At 40.2% G+C, this 19,604-nt stretch overlaps 2 protein-coding genes across 2 annotated transcripts; one reads left to right on the forward strand and one right to left on the reverse strand.

Moving 5' to 3' along the window:
* The first annotated feature begins 7 nt into the window (after positions 1-7).
* Positions 8-9,196, forward strand: smarcal1 (SWI/SNF related, matrix associated, actin dependent regulator of chromatin, subfamily a-like 1). The gene is made up of 16 exons (XM_026295658.2): positions 8-1,075; positions 1,310-1,360; positions 1,453-1,713; positions 1,807-1,857; positions 1,943-2,126; positions 2,367-2,517; positions 3,811-3,972; positions 4,119-4,184; positions 5,045-5,185; positions 5,841-6,059; positions 7,050-7,120; positions 7,327-7,429; positions 7,732-7,914; positions 8,295-8,395; positions 8,610-8,706; positions 8,839-9,196. Exons 1-16 carry the CDS (start codon positions 421-423, stop codon positions 8,980-8,982), a joined length of 2,640 nt encoding a protein of 879 aa, XP_026151443.1. The 5' UTR covers positions 8-420; the 3' UTR covers positions 8,983-9,196.
* On the reverse strand, positions 9,021-18,729 carry nme9 (NME/NM23 family member 9). Its single transcript, XM_026295659.1, has 17 exons — positions 18,561-18,729; positions 18,401-18,458; positions 17,559-17,662; positions 17,398-17,469; positions 16,556-16,672; positions 15,525-15,603; positions 15,288-15,370; positions 15,014-15,106; positions 14,221-14,375; positions 13,693-13,889; positions 13,294-13,438; positions 13,110-13,217; positions 12,279-12,430; positions 12,056-12,200; positions 10,558-10,820; positions 10,259-10,354; positions 9,021-9,840 (listed from the first exon to the last, which is right to left on the reverse strand). Exons 1-17 carry the CDS (start codon positions 18,591-18,593, stop codon positions 9,803-9,805), a joined length of 1,938 nt encoding a protein of 645 aa, XP_026151444.1. The 5' UTR covers positions 18,594-18,729; the 3' UTR covers positions 9,021-9,802.
* Positions 18,730-19,604: the final 875 nt, after the last annotated feature.

The raw sequence follows: 19,604 nt of genomic DNA on the forward strand, positions 1-19,604 counted from the left end.
CAGATACCAGTCCGTCAGCAAAACAACCAGCGTTGTCCTGTTTCCTTGTTACAAACTTTACGATATTTCCCGTTTGTAGATCACACTGTTGTTCATGTACTCTTGTGCGAATGAATGCTCACATATGCGTACTACCACTGTGATGCTGCGATGTGATGTATTTAGTTGATTGTTTTTACTGTTGACGCCCAGGCTAACCTTGTTAGCCGCTATCGTTAGCAGGGCAGTTTCAGTGCAATAAGTTACGGTAGTGCGTTTGCATAATTTCACCGTCGTAGTTGTTCTCAAAGATGGGTCTAGTAGATCATTTGTCTGGAGGTAAATAGATACATCGTCTGTGCTGAGGTGTGACTGGTGGTCCTCTGAAGTTGCGCTAGTTAGCATTAACGTAGCTGTTAAACGACAGCGAAGTCCCTGAATATGTCTAACCAGCTGACTGCAGAGCAGAAGCGAAAGATTGAGGAGAACCGGCGGAAGGCGCTGGAGAGAAGAGCCCAAAGACTAGGACAAACTGTCAGCACTGATAAACAGATCTCAGCAGGATTCAACAGTAGCTCTGCTTCGGTACAGACACAGCCTCCTAAACACAGCGCTGCTACGGATCCTGCTACCCTCGCTCATCACAGAGACACATCCAACCCGATTTCTGCACCACAGACGACCTCTAACCAAAATCATGCCCCAGGGTATCAGCAGGTACCTTGCAGTGGCAGGCAAATCAACCAGGGCACGCTGTGTAGCTCTGCTTCTGCAAGTCAACACGTGAAAAACCCTGTTTTGTGTAGTGGGCAAAGCTTTGGTGTGAAACCAGCTCAGCACATGCCTAACCTCACCTCCAACAGCTCTGCTGGTGCAGCTGGCTCCTTCTACAAGCAAGCAGCTAGTAAACCTACCCACAGGCCTGTGGCAAAGCATCCCTCAAACACCTCAACTGTAAATGCTGTGTGTGCAAAAAAGCCTGCCATCTCCGTGAGAGGAAAATGTGTTCCTCATACAGAAGGCCGCTTCAGAGTAGAAGTGGGCTACCATGCAGATCTCATTGCTGTTTTCAAATCCATCCCCTCCAAGAACTATGGTAAGTATCTGCCAGTGTATATATCTTTTGCAGCTGATCAGTTTTTATTTTGCAGCCCCGAACCATTCTTCACCCTTTGGGAAGACCACAAATACCTCTGGTATAAAATACAATCAGTATCAGTTTCTTGGATAATAATATCCGATTCCCAAACCTAGTTATTCTATACTGTGTGTGTTTTTGTATGGTCATCTCAATGTCTGTACCATCTTAAAGTATTTTGCATTATTTTAGATCCAGCCACAAAGATGTGGAACTTCAGTCTGGAGGACCATCATCATCTAAGTATGTATGCTATTTGTCAGAAGTAGCCTCAATTTAAAGGCGTCTTCTCTGGCCTGCTGCTGCATCATCTCTGTATCAACCCTTTGTTTCAGTGGAGGAGGCAGTCTCCATTGCCTCTGTGTCTTTGAGGCCTCTGGAGGGAATGGAAACGGTGGACATCGCAGCAGCCGCCAGCCGAGCTCGTGATGGTGCAGCACTCGGGTCTCTGCTGAAGCTGTGTAGTGGTTGGCAGAAACCTGGAGCTATTCTGCAGGGCCAGTGCATCCTGGTGTCTCCGACAAAATTTGAAGTCGACATTGGTTATCATGTTGATGTCATTGCAGCGTTCAAACAAATGCCAACAAAGAGCTATGGTAACTTGATGTTATTAAATTCGTTTTTCTGTCTTTTTTGCAATCACTTTTGTATTATTTTCATTTTATGGCTTGTTTTTGGTTCTGTGGCAGACATGAAAACAAGAAAGTGGAGCTTTTCACTTGAGGATTACAAGGGACTCAGTGAGTAGCGTTCCTTTATTTTGTAGGTTTGTCTCTGTATGTTACACTTACCATCTTGTCTGACTGTGCTGTGTTCCATACTCAGTGGATCTCCTCAGTGGGGTAGCAGCAGTGGAGGTGGAGCCTCTGCCCAGGGCAGTAATCCAGGCTTTCTCTGCCAGGTTTGACGGGAGTGAAGCCAGGTCGTTAGACGTCCCTGAGGCAGACCTCTCCAGCATCGACCCCTCGCTCACCTGCAGCCTCATGCCCTTCCAGAGGGAGGGAGTCAAGTAGGTGCCTTTAGCCAGTAACTCAGTTCCAGGAGACAGATACTTATCTACAATTTGCTCTGTCTTGTGCAAATGAAGAGATACTTAGAACACTATTACTATAACATGATTGTAATAAGTTAGTATTTATTGCCATTCCTCTGTGATATCACATTTGTAGACTGGAATGGACTGGCCAGTGTGACTTCATCTCACTGTCTTGCAGTAGCTGTTCATTTTGATGTTTCTTTGTTACCATAGCTTTGCTGTGTCTAAACAAGGCCGCCTCCTTTTGGCTGATGACATGGGCCTGGGAAAGACAGTGCAGGCCATCTGCATAGCAGCCTACTACAGAAATGACTGGCCATTACTGGTGGTGGCTCCTTCCTCTGTACGATTCACCTGGGCAGAGGTAAAATTGGTCGAAAGACCATTTCAGTCAATAAAGGTTTTGTGCTTAGGGGAGGAAAAGCTCAAGACTTAGTAGGTGTTAGAGTATATCACTTTTTTCATTTAATGGTACATTAAATCAGCAGGCGCTGTCTTAAGGAAATCTTCCTACTTCCCTTTGACAAAAGCTCTGCCCTAATGCTGGTTTCTGTTTAAAGCTCTCTGCATTTGAGGAATTTTAATACTGTACCCCAAGGACAGCTTGCACTCTATTAGGTACTTTATCTTCAGAAGATGGTGGTATAGAGTTTCATGCTTCCCGTTCTTTGTCTCATGGGCGCAGATGATTGTTGTGAAACATTGATCTGTGATGAAAATACCAATGGGGGTTATTTATTTGTCTGTTGAATTTTGTGTTATTGGTATCTGTTTTTCCCACATTAATGCTTCATATATATTGTTTACTAGTAATGCAACTCAGCACCATTTATCTGATCACTCTTTTCTTAACCAAGCAATTAGTCATTTCCTCTATAAAACATCACAACACATCTTATACAGTACCACCAAGTCCCTGTAACACCTCCACACTGGTGACTATTAAAATGTTAGTGCCTCTTTGTTGCCATTTTCTTCTACAGTTTTAATACGGTCTAATTCAGCGTTCATCTCAAGTGTTTTTTTTTTTTTTTTTTTTTTTTTTAATGTTCTGTGGCATCAATGCTGCTGCAACTGAGGCAGAGAATAAACAGGCTGCACATTCATAGGCAGTGAATTTTCAGAAGAGCTTTACTTGGCCTTCTGTCTATTGACTAGACAAAGCAGTCTGCCCCTCTAAATAGACATCTTGGATCAAATGCAGTCCCCCAATCAGGAGCTGGAATCACAGAGCAGAGTTTAGTCACAGGATGTTGTCCCATTAAAGGACACTTACTCTGTCTGGCCTGGCTCTTATCTACACTGTTAGTCTTGTGTGTTTGGCCAAATCTACTGCAAAGTTTGGGAGAGACAACTCGGTGAGTTTAAGTCAGGTTGACAGGCGAGTGGGAGAGCGAGTGAGTGAGTTGTCAGAAATATTTGGGCCACAGCAAATGTTTTTTTCGAGACCACCATTGTTTCTATATCCAAAAACTGAGATAATTGGAGGAATTAGTCAATATTAATGTTCAAAACAACTGTCTTTGACCACGATTAACACATTTAAAGACTGAAATATTACTAGTGGTCTGGGGAAATGTACAGGCTGACAACCAATACTCATCTTTTGAGAAATGTTGCTTCTCTCTTTGACATGAGTAAGTATCTATGCCTGCAGGCCTTCAGGCGCTGGCTCCCATCCCTGAGTCCTGACAGCATCAACGTCGTGGTGAAGGCCAAAGACAGGCTGCAGTCTGGTCTGGTCAACATCATCAGCTACGACCTGCTGAGTAGGATGGACAAGCAGCAAACACGAAGCCCCTTCGGTGTTCTTATAATGGTCAGTGGTACAGTTAAACTGTGCATTGTTGGCTTCTTAATTCCTCCTTAATCATCACAGCTGGTTAATTAACTGCTAAAGGAATGATTTTGTTGTCAAAAGGAACTGTGTGGTTAAAAATAGTGTTTTTCTGTCATTCTGTGCAGGATGAGTCTCATTTCTTGAAAAACATGAAGACTGCTCGTTGTAAAGCAGCCCTGCCTCTGCTGAAGGTGCTTTTGCTTTGTTTTCTCTTTCCTCAAATTTTCTATTTTCTCCACAATTTTACAACATAAACCCACGAAGTCATTTGTTTACTTGTTAGTGATATTGCCTGGCTCTCAGGGGGAAATCTCAAAAATACATCACTGGAAAAAAACAATACCCAAGTACAGTACTTTTGCTGCTTCGAACCATTGTGTTATTTTGAGGTACAACTTTACTTAGTAAGTGTTGCCTGGAAAGGTTTCCTTTACATGAAGTTGCAAATCTAATGTGAGTGTCTTAGTTTTTGCAAGCCGATAAGTCATTAAAACTTTTGGAACAATCCCCAGATTTTCATAAAGTTGAGTGTCAGATAGACTTCTGGCCAGTTGGACAATTAAATCGATTTTCACAGCAAACCAAATCTGGGATTTCTGCCATTAAGCAATTATATTTTTCTTTTTTTTTACTTAAAACAGAGGCAAAGTTTGTGCAGTTATACATGCAATTAAATGAAAACAAAGTCCATCCAAATGTAAACAACAGGTTTACATAACTGTCTATTCAAACCATGAGATGGTAACCTGCTATTGCATTAAAATAACCTGTAGGACTGGTGCTGCTCTCCGGAAGTTTCTGAAAATGTCTGAGTATCATTTTATATCCAGCTGACCTTTTTAAAATGTTGATGAATCAGTTTTTTTTTTTTTTTTTTTTTTACAGTTTTCTCTCTAGATATATTTATGTATATGAATGATAAAGATCTGCAAACCAACCAAAGCCAGAACAATGCAGGATTTGGCTCATGGTGTGCTTTCATTTCTTGTGTTTCTGGCTCTGTTTCCTAGTCCTTGTCAGCACTGAGAGGTGTTTTCTTTTTCATCCTCAGGCAGCGAAGAGAGTGATTCTTCTGTCTGGGACCCCTGCCATGTCTCGACCCGCTGAGCTCTACACCCAGATTCTCGCTGTCAGACCTACACTTTTCCCTCGCTTTCACGAGTTTGGGACACGCTACTGTGATGCCAAACAGGTAGCTTAAGTCTGAAGACTAGTCTGTTCAGGTGTGATGCTTAATGTTGAGCTGTAATTCGCTGCAATTAAAGGAAGCTTCAGAGGACAGAGCAGATTTTAGGTGTGGGGTTAAAAAAACTTGTGTTTCACTTACATTATATAGCCTGCAGTTCCTTAAACAGGGTCTCCAGTTTGTGCATTAGGGTGGGAAAGTTTGCTGATGACAAGTACTCAACATCTCAGTGTTTGTTGGTGAACAGCAAATACATAAAAACTGATTTAAAGTGGGTTTTAGATTTTTCATCCTCTTTACCATTTACATTTCCTCAATTGATTTTAGTGAGGTCAAGTAGAGAATATACTGCATAATGGATTTAAAGGCCCATTACATCGTTACTTTGGTCATGATGACTAATTCTGAAGATTGTGGATGGCACAATAAAAACTAATATTGAAACGTATTTAATTTCAGTAAATGTCATCTGGGCTTTTCAGTCTTCCAATTAGGCCTGTGTTTGATTAAAGCAAATCCCATTATAGGATAAAAATATTGATATTCATATTCAACCCTTTCTAAATAGAACACTTACAACTTCAGTACTCTAGATATGTCCATTACTCCTTCCCACTGTGATCCATCTCTTCTGTATTTTTCTCCTTCCCATCCTCTCCAGTCAGCTTGGGGCTGGGACTACTCAGGATCATGTAACCTCGGGGAGTTGAAGCTGTTGCTGGAGGAGTGTCTGATGTTGCGCCGCCTCAAGTCCGACGTCCTCTCTCAGCTTCCTGCTAAACAACGCAAGGTTGTCACAGTGACCATAGATGGGATCAACACCCGCACAAAAGCGGCTTTGTCAGCTGCTGCTAAGGAGTTGGCCAAAGGACACCACAATGTAAGTGACAAATGAGTCTCAGGACCCCAGAAAAACATAGAAATGGTACCAGAATTTAAAGTTTTGAAAAATAAATATTTGCAAAAACATGAAACTGATCTTTGCAGATATTTACAGTGTTGGAGTTGTAGGAATTAATGTAACAATCAATCTGGAGTATTATCAAAATGTCCTAGTTTTCTAAATTGGAAGATGTAAAACAACTAAAGAAGGCAACCAGCTGCATCAGTTTCTTCATAAAAGCCAGAGTGAGTTGTTTTAAGTACTGAATATTCTAAGATCCTGTTTTCCCTGAAATGTTTTTTGTAACCCATTCCTTTCAGATATGTTTTAAATCATTTTACTAATAATGTCAATATGAAGAAAGCTATATTTGACAAGTCAGATGATGTTTACAAAAACCTGGAAACAAACTACCTATATATACCACCTGTACATAGAGATATATAAGAGGAGGACTGGGATTCCATGTGAAGTCGGAGGATTTTAAAGTCTGATTCATTAATATTTCAGTTTTGTAAAACACCATTGTATTGATCATTATACATAACATAGACAGGTGTGAGGTATATCTCATAATCTAAAAATTCAACAACATTCCAGAATTTGTCCTGGTTCTTCAAAATAAAATGCACTCCCAATAATATACAATAGGTTGTACTGTATATAAAAAGCATCACAATTGAGAAAAAGTTGAGGAATCCATATGGAGCCCAAGGATGTCAGATGTATTGTCCTCTTCACATGAGTGAATCCTTTCAGGGCTCAAACACAAGTAGCACACAAGTGTCTTTAAACTGACTCATAATATTCCAGTGAGCCTTTTTTTTTTTAAATAAAGGAGTGTTTATACACTTCGGAGGGGAGTGAGTTGCCAAGCTTGGTTGCGCATAATCACACTGCTCCTCAGAGTAATGGCAGTCTTATCGAACCATCAAACGGAATCTCCTGTCAGCCTTTATCTTGTGTTATTCCTTATCTCCTTTTCAGAAAATACAAGAGAAGGAAGCCCTCCTCGTATTTTATAACCACACAGCTGAAGCCAAGCTACAAGCCATTATGTAAGTAATGATGGGGGATCAGCAAGTTCAATCAGCTTAGATTTAATGAGCACTGAGATTAAAATATAAAATGAATGAGAATCTTTTGTCAGACTGTCATTGGATTTGCGATAACTTAGAGTTTTCCCTTAAAGACTGAATTTTTAAAATGTGCATCTTTGAAATAGTTGAGAGCGGTTTCTGTGTGTGGTTTCTGTCACTGTCAGGGAGTACATCACAGACATGCTGGAGTGTGGGAGGGAGAAGTTTCTCGTGTTCGCTCATCATAAGTTAGTGCTGGACCATATCACCTCTGAGCTGAGGAAAAAGGTGTGTAAATCAAACAGATGTTACACTATACAAAAGGCCATGTAAGCAAAGGAATACAGCTGTGACGTACATTTTAACTTTTACTTAGATGTGATTTTTTTTTTTTTGGTGGGAGTTAAAGTCAACGCGTAGGGCAACTCAATCAGTAGCTGCAGGGAACAAGTGTGGGCAGATCTGAGCATGTTTGAGCCTAGTGCTACTGCTATAACTTACCATTATTATACTTTTAAAAGGGTTAGGGTTGTTGGTTTGTTCATTTGTTATGGCATAGCAACTGTAATGGCCTTTCATTTCCTCCACAGAGCATCAGTCTCATCCGTATTGATGGGACCACTCCTTCAGCTGAGCGACAGCAGCTCTGTGAGAATTTTCAGTACTCGGCTAAGACCTGCGTGGCTGTTCTGTCCATCACTGCGGCTAACATGGGTCTGACCCTGCACTCTGCCGACCTGGTGATCTTTGCTGAGCTTTTCTGGAACCCTGGGGTATGTGGTTATTGTAAGCACTTTATTAGGAAATAGGAAATTCAACTAAAATTTTGCTGCCCCATTTTTGGTTTTTAAGGCATACATATATACCAGAAGTAAGAGTCAGATTATTTTTGTTTGTACCTTGTAAGCAGCTGCTTTAAACCCATTTTAATCTACTTGCCAAACCACAATTTCAGACACTACAGAAAAGATTAGACATAGTAAAACCTTTTGCTGTTGAGTTGGAGTCCTGAGCCTAAATAAAAGTGGGGAGGACAACTTTCAGGTTATTCCAGATGAATGCTACTTCATCTGACACCTATATGCTATTTGGCAATACTAAGACACCCCAGATGTTCTTTTACATTGCTATAAAGGAGATTTTTGTCCTGCAGGTTCTCATTCAGGCAGAGGATAGGGTGCACCGTATTGGACAGACCAGCAATGTGAACATTCACTACCTGGTTGCCAAGGGAACTGCTGATGATCACCTGTGGTATGTGTCAATCAGTGGGCGGTAACCCACCTACAGGAATATCAGGACTTTTCAGACTGGGATTTCTCCCATGTTTACTAGTCTTCTGCTGCCGTTAGCCACTGAGCCAAAACTGTAGTGGGGGGTATTTTTAATGTGGCCTATCTAATGCATGTTTTTGAATAGACCGCAAACTGAATTGTACCTGCTCTGTTGTTATTCATATGTTAATCAGGCCAATGATTCAGGAAAAAATGAATGTCCTGGAGCAAGTTGGTCTGTCTGAGTCAAACCTCTCAGACAACGCAGTGAACACCAGCTTCCACTCTAAGGTAATTATGTATATACTGTATATGTATAATGCATAGATACATGAGACTACCAGGGCAGCACAGCTTATACAGCTAAACCAAATGTGTGTCTGTAGATTCAGTCTTGAACCTGATTATTTTGATTTTGTTCAGGACCCTAACCAGAGGAGCATCACGGAGATGTTCCAGAGATCTTTCACTGCAGATGACGACGTAGACGAAGACATCTTACTGAAGGTTGCAAACGACTGGGACGACATTCCATCTAAAGACATTGCTGGTCAACACATGGCATAGTCAGCCAAATCCTGAGCAGAAAGAGTCAGACTGTTTGAGACAATGATGTGGAAATATTTTACTTTGGTTTGCTTATTGGAACAGATCCTAGTTTCTAGGATTAACTAATGTTAACTTGTAAATGGAAAGAAATATGTAAATAATTTGAATAGAAGTCAAATAGTCAAACATATTTTTAGGAGATAATTAATAAACGTCTGACTGACAACTGAAACTGACTGGTTATTGCAGTGACTGGATGACATTCGCTCAGGTTAACCCTGAAATAAACAATTTGTAGTTTAACTCATAAATCCCAGTTCAACTGATTCACCAGTGATCAGCCAATAATGAAGCATTTCTCAGAGGTTTACTCTTAACATTCAAACAGGTAAAACAGTTTCAGCCATTTATCCTCATTTGTTAACCTACTCTGTCATTACTAAAATAACAAAAACATTCGAGAATATTTGAGCCTAATCCCACTCACTTGTGACAGCACAGTAGTGGCTGAACTAATACTGACAATTTATTGTGGGCTGAGGTGACGGTGACAGGCTGTTCTGAATTGAGCAAAGTTTTATGTGAACGGCTGTTTTGTGGTGATTGTACAACCCTGTTAGTCATGTACCCTACAGCAAAGAGAACTGTACCCATTGTCTTTAAGTACTCTTTTTAGTGGCTGTCAACCATGTCGGTTCGAACTTTTCCCTACAAAAGGTGTAAATGGCACATATTTATTTTCAAGATGGATAGAAAAAGACATTGCTCCCATAATGCTGCAGGAAAAGACAATAATACATGTGAAAATACTAGAGTGTTGATTAAGAGCTCTGGATCATCATTCTGTCTGTGGACTGTAAGGAGTCAAATGATCACCTGCAAAATAAAGAATGATCAGGTTAAGCTCTTGCCACTTACGAAAAGATTAGTAATGTTGAATGGTTAAAATTCAGCCAAAGAACTTGCACAAGTGCAATATTTTGTCTACTAAACCTATTTGTACTTCAGGAAGATGAGCTCATGAGAAGGCCCTGCACTAGTCTTTTGTATCTCCTGGAATCACCTCATATATAACTAGAATTAATGCCTGGTTTCCCTTATTTACAAATTGAAGAGGGTTTTTTGTTGGTGTAATGACTAAAGCAAATTGCCTTTGCTCAAGCTGACTAGTGCACAATTGATTGTGGACTACCAAGGAGTGCAAAGGCAGATACTGGTAGCGTGTATAATACTCAAAATGAAAACCTTGAAGGATCATGGTCATAAATAAGTGAAGCTCTTACTAATTGCATACCTTCCTGATGTTGGTGATGGTTATCGGATGTTTCTTCAGTTAGAGATCTCGACATTTCTGTGTTTTCTTTATCTGTCGAACTGTCTTGCTCTGTTGCTGAAGAAATGTGATATTTATTTCAAGCTAAAGTTCAAAGTATTTTACATATAATTCATATCATGCATACTTTACTAAAATATCGTTTTTTGCCGGAATAGGGTATAAAAATCAACACAAACACAAATGTCACAACAAAATTGTTATTCATATACAACCTGGTTGTGTGACGTGGAAATGACTGATATATATCATATAATTACCTGAAATGGTTCTCTCAGTCTTACTGTCCGTCTTTGGCTCTGTGTCTGAACTGATATCACTAAAGATGAAGCGAATCTTCTCCTCTGCATGCTGCTCATTGGAGGATCCATGGACTGAGTTGTGGAGGATGTCGGAGGCAAAACGAGCCCTCAGAGAGCTTGAGGATGTTGCCTTAGCTTGGTCAGGGTCAGTGGGACCCATCATGGCCCTCCACTCCTCCACAGCATTTTCTTTGGTCAGGACAAGCATCATACAGGGCCCCCTGAGACAATAACAGGACGACCGTATAGCAGAATCGTGTCATCTTTTGTGACCAAAGTTCTGCTGTGGACTACAGTACGGTTGCTTTTCTTTCTATGGATATACATTTAGCAACATAACACAAAAAGACTTTCATACAGAAATCACCCCAAATAATGTAGGCTGCTTCACATCAAAATCTTCTTTTCCTTTCGGCTGCTCCCTTCAGGCCATCATCTACCTCCATTTAACCCTATCCTCTGTATCCTCCTCACCCACACCAACTATCCTCATGTCCTCCTTCACTACATCCAAGAACCTCCTCTTTGGTCTTCCTCTAGGCCTCCTTCCTGGCAGCTCTAACCTCAGCATCCTTTTACCAAAGTATTCACTGTCCCTCCTCTGAACATGTCCAAACCATCTCAATCTGGCTTCCCTGGCTTTTTCTCCAAAACATCTAACATGAGCTGTCCCTCTGATGTCCTCATTCCTGATCCTATCCATCCTCGTCACTCCCAGAGAGAACCTCAACATCTTCAGCTCTGCTACCTCCAGCTCTGCCTCCTGTCTTTTTCTCAGTCTCTAAACCAGACAACATTGCTGGTCTTGTACACCTTTCCTTTCATTCATCTAAAATAGACCTCTTAATTTGATCTAGCGCTGTTTTAACCCGTATCTCTATGTGAGTAAATGTAGCTGTAAATGACCAAGTTATCGCTTAATGGATGACATCGTAAAAGGTATGATTTTCTTAGCTAAGTAATCTGAAAAATATTCTACTCTTTTAGTATTCTACTTCCAATGGTCAGCCATCTTTCTGCCCATTGTCAAATCAACTGAGGTTTTATTTATATAGCTCAATATCACAAATCACAAATTTGCCTTAAGGGGTTTTATAATCTGTACAGCATACAACCCCATCTATCCTTAGAACCTCAAATCAGGTTACAAAAAAGGTTACAGATAAACTTTAATAGGAAAAATCTGTTAATTGGAAAATAATAGTGTCTGTGCTGTTGTATAACAACCAAGAAAAGGACCTAATCGAAGCAGATGGTAACTCTAAAATCTAGATGTGGAATTGAGGAGGAAATTGAAATGGACTTCCTAGCCACTTGCCTGAGGCTGCTTTGATTCTAAGATGATAGGATTACTGTTAAAAGTGCTGTCAAAACTTATAGCAGCAGCAGGAATTAGCACAGGTCTGCTGTGGTCACTTTCCCCTCCTCCTGTGGGTGTATGCTGGGTTAAACTAACCGACACATGAATTCCACCAGCTGGCTGAAGAAAGGCTTCTCCCTGTGCTCCTTGTAAAACTCCTCAGCCATCTGCCTTGACAGCACCATCTCTTTCAGTTGTGTTACACAAAAACCGCTGCCACGGATTTCCTCCAAAATATTCTCTGTTAGAGTGAATATCATAAGATGTTATACACAAACAAAAGTATATCTGAATATTTCTATAATATTCTTATAAAGACCTCTGTGTTCCTCCATGGCGTCAGGTTTGATCACAGCCAGCGTTTGTTGTTTTGGGAAGAAGTAGTTGATCTCTCGTTCTGCCTCTTCATGGCTTGCACTGCCGTGCAGCTGGTTGATGGGCTCATTGTCCACAGCAAACTTGGCCCTCAGACTGAGTGATGAGAGGCACAGAAGCCAGCAGGTGTTATTAGACTGTTAGGTACCATCTCTATCTGTCCATCCATCATATATATTCATCCATCAGCTAACTGCTTATCCCAGCTGACAGAGAGGCGGGGTACACCTTGGACAGATCACCAGTTAATGACGGGCCTGACACATAGAGACAGACAGAAACACTCACACCCACATTCACACCTACAGGCATTTTAGAGCCACCAGTCGACTCAACCTGCATGTGTCTGGACTGTGAGAGGAAGCGGGAGAACATCCACGGAGACACTGGGAGAACATGCAAACTAAAAGGTTGAACTCAGAACCTTTATACTGTTAAGTGACAGTGCTAACCACTTCACCACTGTGTCTCTAAACTTCTACTCTGTCTAGTGACTACAGAGCTGTCAGAAAATAAACTGTTACCTAAAAGATTTTGTCTTTGTGATTGCAGAATGTCACCACAAAGTCCAAACTTTCCTCACATTCTTTTAGAATAACCTGAAAAACTGGACAAGGTTCAAACGAGAGGTTGAAAGAGAAGTACCTAATTGTTTCTAATAAGCTGTCAGATGGATTTGCAGTGAAAATCTTTATACTGGTAATTATACCGCTGTGACTTACAGTCTAACTGGGCTTGTTTCAGTGTATGAATGAATAAACCACACATCACTCACCAGTCAGGACTCTCTTCTTTGGCTTTATTAATGTCAGAAGGACCAAGGATGTTCTTCCAGTGATGGACAGCCCCTGCTCTGGCTAGAGCCAAAGCTAGCACTGGTCCGCTGTAAATATATATAGGTTAAATAAACCTTTGCAGTAATACTACTCTTTACATTTTTTAGAGCATGTGTAAATTACCTGGTCATGCTTCGGAGCAGTGCAGGGAAGTAATCCTCCTCAGTATGTTGGAAGTAAAACTGTCTGACCTGCTCCTCTGATAACATCACCTCTCTTTGCAAGGCCACTGTGAAGCCTGATTTGTGGATTTGAGCCAAAATCTCCTCTGCAAAACAATAGATATGAAATACATACATACATACATACCGGTAGTAATTTATTCTATCAATATCGATAGTCTCTACTACATATTCCAGTCTCTGCAAATTACAAAAAAATCTGCAATTGCACCTGGGTCATTCAACATGTTTGTGGAAGGAATCAAAGAGCAGTTCCATTGTTAATATGAACTACATTGTTTTGTGAATCTGTGCTCTCATACATGTATACTTGTGCCTTTGTATTTGGCTCAGGCCCCACCTCTGTTCTCTCTGGCAACGTCAGGCCGGATAAGTGCCAGTGTCCTCTCCACATGCTCTTCCTCCCCATCCTGCTCCGTTACTGAGGCCGTCCTGAAGTTGGGGAAGAAGAACGCAAGCTCCCTGCTGGCCTGGTCGCTGTCCTCACTACCATGCACTGCGTTAAACAGTGTCTGTGTGCCGTATTGTGCCCGCAAGCTGCAGGAAGCCAGGGGGGAGAAAGGAGAGAAGAGCAGATGGTTGCTCTGTTGGTGCTCAACCAGAGAGAAGCATAATGTTTGGGTGTGTCTGACCGAGCAGGAAAGAATGTGCTGTTCATTCTCTTTTCCAGACATTAGACTGAGGATGTTTCATACTGTTTCAGTCAATGGTGCATGAATAAATACCTATGCTACGAACAAAGGTTTGTTTCTACAACAATGCATGAAGGATAATTTCATCATATTGCGTCATATAGTTTTTAATGATTTTGATCATTCCTGAACTCTTTCTTCTAAATGGACCATATGTATATGTTCCAGTAACTAACCTTTCTGGCTTTTCTCTCCTTGCTTCCTCTATGTCTGCTGGGCCAATGAACTCACGCCATGCTGGTACAACATTGGCTGAGCCCTCTGCTTGAGAGAGTATCAGAACATGGGAGGGACCACTGGACATAAACTGTATCAAGTCTTCAAAGCAAGCCTAAAAACCAGCACCAAGTACATAAGAGTGATACACAATGTTAATCTAATAAACACATAGAACAGGTCTGTCCTTCAGATTTATGACGCAGATACCATGATCCTTCTTTGAATACTTAAATGTGAGAGAAGAAAATAAGTATAAATTCACATATAGGAACATACAATAAATATACTGCACGAAAAGATTTTATAATTTCATGAGCATTATTGATTTACCTGACCCCCTTTTTCCACATTACTTTGTATTTATGAATCTCTAACCACATAGTATCATCACAAACAGCGCAATAAGCAAAAAAAAAAAAAAAAAAAGAATTCCTTACACAGCAGCTCTATTTTGAGCCCTGTGCAGAAATGCAGATGAAAGTATGATATATTGCAAACTAATTGAAATGATTCTTGCACTGGTTGTGGCTGCTTTCCCATTCAGTTGTTAGGTCAGAATGCAGATTGCCCAGAAAAACCTCACAAACATATGCTATACCCATCAGCTGGTATTACTGGTACTGTATATAGTGAAGCTTAACTATAAGTGACCGAATCTGTCAAATGTACTGTCTTGATATACATCTGCATTATTTTTTGCTATGATTCTATACTGTTCTTTTGGATTTCAGTAGATCCACTACACCATACCTCTGTTGCTTTGTGCTGGTAAAATTCTCGACCCTCAGCCTCAGCCAGTGTGCGCTCCTCATGGGCCAGGATCTCAAACCCAGCATCTTGAATCTAGCCAGAGGAGTAACGTTAGCATAATGAATTAATAAACAATACAAGTCAAAAGTTTGTACACACCTTCTCATTCAACTCAGTGTGAAAGTGTGTACAAACTTTTGACAGGTAGTGTCAGCAGAAGGTTTTCAGACAATCCAGTCTTTTCAGTATGTGAGTAGTGTTAGTCTGTTTGTACCTTCATAATAATCTCATTTGCCTTGCCATGAGCAACAGCATCTGGTTTGATGATTGCAACTGTGTAGGATTTACTAGCAGGAACTTGAGAAGAAGAGAGCAAGGGGTGATCAGTATTGTAGGCGAAAATGCAAAACGGTACACAGGTTCACGAGTAAACAGTGGTAATTACATGAACAATAATTCCAGTCACAAGAAAAAATTGACCACAAATCTCATTATATTGTTCCCATAATACCAATTAGGTTTTCTTCATTTTGCTGCGGCACCTCCTCCACCTCTTTCTTCTCATCATCTACCAGGCCATCATCTTTAACCTGACAGAGACAATAAACAGTTCAAAATCTGCAATCACTCAATCCCTTCAACAGAATATGGCTGTCTAAAAAACACTTGCATACAGACACTCTTGAACTATGGCAACACGTACTGATAATTCTAATATATTAAATAATATGTAAATATATATTTTTGATGTACAAACTACTATAATAGATAAATTGGCAATCCTAACAACCTAAAATAATCTGTAAAAAATTGCAAACTTTGTTTGACCAACAATCCAAACATTCAGTGAAATATCAAAAAGCAGCAAATCCTCACACGGCTGAGAAATTGAAATCACAGATTATTCGGTATTTCTATTGAGAAAGTACTTAAAATTGACAGATATTGTCAATAAGTAAATTACCTTGACAACGGGCTGCAACTTAGTATTACAGATTGATTTATGTGCCCCTCTAAGCATGCCTGTCTGTATGGTTTATTTAAACTACTTAAAGGTGCAATGTGTAAAATGTGATTTAGTGGCATCTAGTAGTGAGACTGCAGAATGCAACCATCTGAGATAGGGGTGCTCACACCCCAACCCTGTTTCCAGGTGCAAAGTGGGTATGGTGCCTGTCACAGGTGCCTGTGTAATAGGATACTGTAGCCTCTGTGATAGTAGACCTGCTCCCTTTATAGATCCACAAGGCTCATTCTAAGATTAAGAAAATGCAATAATTTTGCAGTGATTACACAATAATGACAATATATTGATCAATACTGTATTCAATTTCTCCTAATAGACCACTATAAATATTATACATTGTACCTTGAAGCCTTGAAGTTACTACTTTTAAATCATACTGGGAAATTTCTGCTTCGGGATTGAGGGTCCCTTAACTTTGCATGCTTGCTCAATCACACTCCCCTGGCTTACTGGGATAAAGCTCTAGAAAGAATGTGTGAATGAGTCTGTGTGAGTATGTGCGTGTCTCTGCTCACCGCTCTGCGTTCACCACCTTGCTCCAGGACCAGCTTCTCCTTGGCCAGTTCCTCTACAATCATCCTTTGAAGCAGAGGAGCATTGGCGCCACGCAGCACAGCCACCAGCTCCCCACTCTGTTCATTCAACACAAAGAATTTCTCATGTGTTTTCTAACCATTTTATAAAAATTATATTTAACTTAAGAAAAGCACTCTACAAACATACACTAACACAGTGAGCAGCAAAAAATATGAGTACAGGTGCAGGAAAACATTACTGCCTCTGAGCAATACAGAGTGAGGATAAAAGAGAAAAGTAACACTTAACACTTAATTATGCTGCCCATAATTTACTGTGTAATCTTATTGCATGAATAAGGTACCAATAAAATTCTTACTGCCTCCTACTGGTACTTAAATGTAGGTACAATGGCTGAAAGCAAACTTCTAAATGAAGCACACCTTTTCCATATTTCTTTTTCTTTAACACAATATAATAATGTGATAATACACAGTATTATATTGTGTACAGAGTACAACAACATGCATTTAACATTATATTGTAAGAATATTGTATGTGGGCTGCAAAAATAATTTGCGCTCCCCCCCCCCCCGTTTCTCTTTAATTCACAGTAAGAAAAGGGCTTTTGTGACTTAAGTTGTTTTGTTTCTTCCACTATAACTCAATTTAACTACCAGTAGGAACCAGTAAGTATTTTATTGGGACCTGAAATCATGAGCTGTATTAGAAAATGTTACTGAAACTAACCTGATAGCTCATATGTGCTGCACCATGAACACACTTTCACTGTACAAACATGCATCCACATACAGCATATAGTGACCACACACACACTCACCCCGTAAAAGAGGAAGGTGGGCTCACATTTCCCTCGATACTTCTCCAGAGCATCAATGCTGTCTGTCTCGGCCTGCAACACACACGTGTGTGTAGGGATGCTTCCATGCAAATTTTGGTTTCAATCTAAATGCTTTAAGTTTAAATTCACTTTGGCCTTACTGTAGCAAAATGTAAAAGGTCATCACCCAGTTCATTCTTTATTTTTCGCAGCAGACTAACCACAGCTCGACATGGACCACACCACTGCTGATATACATCTACAACTGGAGGTGGGGAGATGGTACATGTTGGTGAATAAGAGGGAGAGGAAGAATGGTAGATTGGTGCAAGCTGCAGATACTCTAGTGAACACAGTGGGGCAGCAGCATACAATAAATTACAATCACACAGATAGAGCTCATACAGAACTTTACAGCATTGTGCAGATGCTCAGTGTTGTGATTGTAAATATTCACTAAAACAAATCTGGTAACGCTTTACAATAAGGGTACAACTCATATACGGAAGTAATGTTTAACTAAGGCATGATTTACAATGGCTCAATACATGAATTAATGCAGGATATATCATAAATTCATGATAGCTAGTATTAAGACTTTATGAAGTCACTGCAGCTTTGCGTGATTAGTTCATAATTAATAGATCATCGCTCAAGAAATGTTAGTTCACAATTAATTCATGCATTTATTGATATGCTACTAAATAAGCTGCATTGCAGAGTCATATTTCCAATAGAGCGCGTTCTGTTGTCCTTATACTTCTAAATGCATGACCTGAAATGAACTTTTGCATAATTGCAATGCAGCTACTTTGGTATCATATCAATAAATGCATGAATCAAGACAAAGCTGTAGTGTCTTCATAAAGTGTTAATAGTAGCTATGATGGATTTATGATATATTCTGCATTAATCCATGCCTTAGTTAAACATTACTTTCATTTATGAGTTGTTCCCTTATTGTACAATCTTACCACAAATCTTTTGCTTCTGAAGATTTTACCTGTCAGACCTTTAGTCGCAAGCATCTCCTCCCACTGCTCTTGATTTGTGACAGACGCCTGGACGAGAAAAGGCAAATTAAGTTAACTAGCTAGCTAATATTAACTCAGGCCTTCACAAAGGTAAGACTGCAGTCAACGTTAAAATATGTGCTGTCCAACCTGCAGACTGGCTTCTTTCTTCTTGCCTGCCATTTGCTTAGCCCGTCAGATGAAATACGCTAAATGATAACGGGTTACAAAGAATAAAGACCAGTTAAATGAGTGGAAATGTTATAATCTGGAGAAGCTAATTACAGCGTGTCCCGTTCTCGACCTCCGCTTGTTTGGCCCCTTGGTTGCTGGGCAACGGTGCCTTCCGCTTCCGGAGGAGATGAGGATAAGTTAAATTATGTTTTTATCTTTGTTAATCAGAGACGGTTCTTGTAGGATTTTCATATGCATGCGAAGTTTAATTAGGCTAAATGGCACACGTCGTAATTAAAACTCTTGTCTTTAAGCTGTACAGGGAACAAAGCCTTAGCCCAGTTAACTAACGTTATATCCATGTTGTTATTCTTGCATTAAGATGACGGACATGGGGACCTGGACTGAAATCACACTAAAGATAAGATATGATGAGATGAGATGAGATAAGATATAAGACGTATGATGACATGAGATATAAGATAAGATGACATAATATAAGGTATATATAATATAAGATAAGATAAGCCAGTTTTAAATAATTTACCAACTGAGTAATCAGTGCTGATTCTGTATGCTGTATTGTATCATACAATATGATACAATGAGGATGCTATCAAAAGTAATGCAATAGTTTTACTTAACTTCAAACAAAGTGTAGCAATTCTCATGTCCACAGTTTTTCAAGGTACTTGAAACATCAGGAAGTTGCCACTGAAGATAGTTCTTTAGGATTGTGGCTGTATGTTTGAGGTTCATATTTGACTTGCAGATTGAATTTGGGACCAATCAGACACCTCCCTGATGGTAGTGAATACGAAATCAAACATCTGTAGTGGCTTCCTTAGAGAACTGCTTCAGCTTAGCTATAATCTCAGGACCCCTTGAAGTCATTGGGGTAAAGTCTTGGTTCTGACTAGACCCCTCTATAAGGTAGATTTTCTTTGTCGTTCTGTAGGAGATTTATTTTAGGTGGTGGATCGCCTCCCTGACATTATCCTGGAAGATTCTTTCACAAAC

This window comes from Mastacembelus armatus, chromosome 21, assembly GCF_900324485.2.
Source record: "Mastacembelus armatus chromosome 21, fMasArm1.2, whole genome shotgun sequence".
NCBI classification, from domain to species: Eukaryota; Metazoa; Chordata; class Actinopteri; order Synbranchiformes; family Mastacembelidae; genus Mastacembelus; species Mastacembelus armatus.